The sequence below is a fragment of the Triticum aestivum genome, chromosome 6D, assembly GCF_018294505.1.
Source record: "Triticum aestivum cultivar Chinese Spring chromosome 6D, IWGSC CS RefSeq v2.1, whole genome shotgun sequence".
NCBI lineage: Eukaryota > Viridiplantae > Streptophyta > Magnoliopsida > Poales > Poaceae > Triticum > Triticum aestivum.
In genome coordinates this window covers 4,403,950-4,408,649 of record NC_057811.1, presented here as the reverse complement: position 1 = coordinate 4,408,649, position 4,700 = coordinate 4,403,950, and the positions used below count along the sequence as shown (strand labels likewise).

At 44.2% G+C, this 4,700-nt stretch overlaps 1 protein-coding gene across 1 annotated transcript; it reads right to left on the bottom strand.

Annotated features, from left to right (window-relative positions):
* Nucleotides 1-470: 470 nt before the first annotated feature.
* LOC123140678 (uncharacterized) lies at nucleotides 471-3,027 on the bottom strand. Its single transcript, XM_044559964.1, has 3 exons — nucleotides 2,858-3,027; nucleotides 845-1,714; nucleotides 471-737 (listed from the first exon to the last, which is right to left on the bottom strand). The coding sequence occupies exons 1-3, from the start codon at nucleotides 2,874-2,876 to the stop codon at nucleotides 691-693; spliced, it is 936 nt and encodes a 311-aa protein (XP_044415899.1). The 5' UTR covers nucleotides 2,877-3,027; the 3' UTR covers nucleotides 471-690.
* Nucleotides 3,028-4,700: the final 1,673 nt, after the last annotated feature.

Genomic DNA, 4,700 nt, shown 5'->3' with positions numbered 1-4,700 from the left:
TCTGATCGCACTACTATAATCTTCAAATTATGCTGATTTTCTACTTCAGCTTTGTAGATTTTAAATTTATCGAGTGCTTCAGATCGTTCGCGAATAGGAAAAATATATCCATAACGAGAATAATCATCGGTGAAAGTAATAAAGGAGCCATATCCATCGGCAGAAGTAATAGGAAATGGACCACAAACGTCAGTGTGGATTAATTCCAAAACCCCACTACTACGAATTGCTCCTTTCTTAATTTTTTTTACGAATTTTCCCTTAATACAATCGATGCAGTGATCTAAATCCGAGAAGTCTAAGGGGTGAAGTATCTCTTCTTTAATTAGACGCTCCATTCTCCCCTTCGAAATATGGCCTAAACGACAGTGCCATAATTTCAACGAAGTCTGATGCTTATTTATTACATCAGAAACATTCAAAGATTCAGAGGAGTCGTTCAAAAGGAGTCTATAGAGTTTGTCATGACGAACACCATGACCAATATCATCATGACCAAACTTAATAACACATCGTTTGTTCCCAAAATAAGTCTCAAAACCATCATCATCTAATAGAGAAACAAAAATAAGGTTCCTCCTCATGGTAGGAACATAAATAGCATTATTAAGAAGGAGGGTGAAGCCATCTTTTAGCACTAACGGGAGAGTCCCAACAACTTCAACATTAGCCTCCTGTCCATTTGCAACTCTAAGAATTCGCTCCCCCCTTTGAAGCGTCCTCACGGTAAGGAATCCCTGCAATGAGTTAGAAATGTGCACGGTGGCACCTGAGTCAACCCACCAAGTATTAGGGGAAAAATCAGTGTAAAGGGATTCATCAACCATGGAAATTGTGTCCATACCCTTCTTTACAAGCCATGCCTTAAAGCCATCGCAATCCTTCTCCTTATGTCCGTCATGTTTGCAAAACTTGCAATAAGGCTTCTTAGGTGCAGAAGGCTCATTAGCAACAGAAGGCTTTGACCTTTTGGCCCCAGACTTGCTTGACTCGGCCTTATGTGAAGGACCTAATTTTTTCTGAGTCTTATTTTCACCATTAAACTTTCTCTTCCCTGAGTTCATGGAAGTAAGATGAGCGTAATCTTTTCTCTCGATCTTAAGTCGCTCCTCTTCTTGAACGCACATAGCCGTGAGCTCACCCATGGTCCACTTCTCCTTCTGTGTGTTATAGTTGATCTTGAATGGACCAAACTCCACTGGAAGGGAGGTCATAATGAAATGAACCAAGAAGCCCTCAGAAATCTCCATGTCCATGCCCTTTAATTTTGCGGCCATATCGTTCATAGTCATGATATGTTCTCTCACACCGCTTGCACCATCATACTTAGTGGTGAGCATTTTCATGATCAGTGTACTGGCATAGACTTTTGTGGAGCCTTTAAACTGTTCCTCCACCGATGCCAGATAAGTCTTAGCACATTCGGAATCGGGGATAGCTCCCCTAATCCCAAGAGTAATTGTGCTTTTCATGATCATGAGGGACAATCGATTGGAGCGCTCCCACTTCTCCTTGTTAGCCTCATAAACCTTAGTTCTCTCAGCAAGGTTTTCATCATCAGAGGACAAGGGAACTGGAGCCTTCTCCCTAAGTGCGTAGTCAAGATCCATGACCCCAAGGTTAATGGAAATCTGCTCCTTCCATGTAGGAAAGTTAGTCCCATTGAGTTGCTCAATTGAGTTTAGGAGCCCAGAAATAAGTGATGGGTTCAAAGCTGAATAAAACATAAATAACATGGATATTAAATTTATGAATTATGAAAATATCCATATTAGAAAAAAACATTGCATGATATCAATCCTACGTTGGTCTGATTAACATCATGACAAATTTAATAAAATCCTAATTCGCAATACCGTTGGGCAATAACGAAAAAGGACCTAATCATGTAATAACATCATCGGGAAATTAACCGCAATATTCATGATAACAAACAACGTTGGTCAGTATGTGATCATGCATTACTAAAAATAATCATGGCAACTATCCCGGAAAAAAAAAATATTGCAGTGTTAAACCAAAATTTCACGTTGGTTCTATTTCAATTTAACACAATTATGCAAAATTGAATCTACTGATTATAAAAGAATTTACTGTATATAAATAATCAGCAGACTTATGTGTACTATGTACAGAGAAATAAATTCAAATTAATCTGCACGTACTAGTACTGGATAAAACGCTGCTATTTGCTATGTACTTGCCATCGCGTGGTTAGCCCAACAAAAGAAAAAATGTTGTGCGGCCCAGTAACTCTGATAGCCCAAACCAGTGGAATCGATCAATTACCAGAAGTGCGTGTAGCTGCCTACACTGAATCCCTAATCGAGTTAGCTTTCTGCTGCGCCGCCGCCACCCACGAGAAATCCGGATCGGATAAGCAGCTGTTGCGGGAGTGAGTCAGCTCTGCGAGGATGGCGCCGATGCGCGGCAGTCGGGGCTAAGGCGTCGCGCGCGGCGGCGGGAGCACCAGCCTGAGACGCACGGCAGCGGGAGCACTGCCTGAGGCGCGCGGCGGCTCCTGATGCGCACGGCGGCGCGAGCACGACCTGAAGCGCAGCAGCTCCTGATGCGCACGGCGACAACAACACCACCCTGAGGCGCACGGTGGTGGCAGCACCACCTGATGTGCGCGGGCCAGGCCTAATTATGCGATTTTCCAGGCAAGTTCTATCAGACAGATTAATCTACTGTCAATTTTCTCAAATAGATTCATGTAATTAGATCCAACCGGCTACTGATACCAAATGTTAGATTATATTGCTGGGATTATACAATTGCTAATCGGATCTCATCTAATACACATGAACACTACTCGATTCGATGCGGAAATTAGTGGACAGTAGTGTGTTTATACCTCCGTTTGAAGAGGCCATCTCGGTGGAGGAAGTGGAGTCTGATGACGAACTGCAGCAGCGTAGTAGATCACTCCGGCACCTCGCCGGAGTAAGGAGAGGCCTTCACGTCAACGTCCAGCGCATTCCCGATTGGATTTGGAGTGAATTTCGGAGGGCACTGTTATCCTAAACGATATGACGATCAATTAGGTGCAGGGATGCCCTCCTTTATATATAGCGTTGTATACGACATGGGACCTAACCATAATCTTAATTAGCCCCAATCACAGGCGCAAATTGCTAATTACCGTTAATTAGTGTTAATCCCGTATTTAACTATTGGGCCCACTTTAACTTATGGTAATTAACATATTAACCATTTAATCACTTAATTTTCCAACACTTCGTGCTACTGAGTATTCTCATGAAATTGTCTTACTTTGAATGACTGATCTGAACACTAGCGGAGGCTACCGCGTGATGAATTTAGCCGGTGGTGGGTAATCACCGACTGTTGTGGACCAAGTTCGGGACCATCTGACTCATTGTGCGGCCAATCAAGCCAAACTTGTCTTCCTATATGAAACAAAGCAAGCTTCATTTTTTCCTGCCGGTCCTTTCAACGTGGGTCACAGCCTATGAGGCCTTTCGGCCCAGGCCCATGGTGGCGTCGCTGATGAAGCAGATAGGGGGACTGGGAGGTGGGCGTTTGAGCCCCCCATTCCACCGCCACCCCCACGGTATCCCGCCGGCCGCCGCCGATGGCGCACAGCGCCGGCGAGCTTCAAGAGGAGGACGACTCCACGTAGTGGTACCGTCCTATCTATAATACCTAAATAGTTCATCTCCACTATCATATTTTTCTTGACATGCGGTCTATCCACGTCATCAATCTGTTGCCACCAATTATCTTAACATGTAGGCATCCACGTCATTACACCATGTCAACATTCTTTCTTAAAATTGTTTAATTTATAAGGACGGTTAATAAACCAATCCTCATGGACCGCCTATCTCTCTTCCCGAAATCAACATCCTTTCCATCTCCCGCATTACGCTTCTCCATGAAAGAAACGGATGGTTCTTCATATGCCCCACTATCTCATGACTCTTCAACTTCTCCATTAAAGAAATTCGGGATTAGTAAACGGATGCATCAACCAATTCATTACCTCATTGAGCTCTACGATGGAATGCAGAGCGCTCAACAGCCGCAGTTGTGCGCAGCATCGTCGAGGTCATGCAATCAACATGCTCAGGCCGCCGCCGACATTCGATTGATGACAACAAGGTCGGCGCCGCCTCTGGCCTTGCCTCAGCCGCCGTCGATGCCCCATGTGGCCATGTTAGCGTATCCTAATGGCTGAATTTGGCTTAGGTCGCTCACGTGAAGAACGCAACGTCCTAGCTTGTGCTACGCATGTGGCGGCCTGCGAATGAGCCCGCACAGCGTGGCGATGGCACATACGTCCACTTCACATGGGCTGATTAAGGATAGCAATGGGTAGGGTATGGGCAGGGTAGAGCAATACCATACCCATACCCGTAGGTACAAATTTCTACCCCTACCCATACCCATGGGTACGAAACTTTATCCATACCCATACCCGACGGGTACCCGTACCCATTGGGTACCCAACGGGTAAAACAAATAGTACACAAGTTGTTCACAATTTTATGCTCATTGATAGCACATTTGACAAAAAGAAATCAATTATCTCAGCTCAATAACAAGTAGATGAATAAATGACCAATATCAAAATTTAGAAACCACAACATACTCTTAAGTCAATAGGAGTAGACGAGTCACATGATAAATTAATGACTAACTGACGACAAATTAACATTAGGTCACAAACGGGC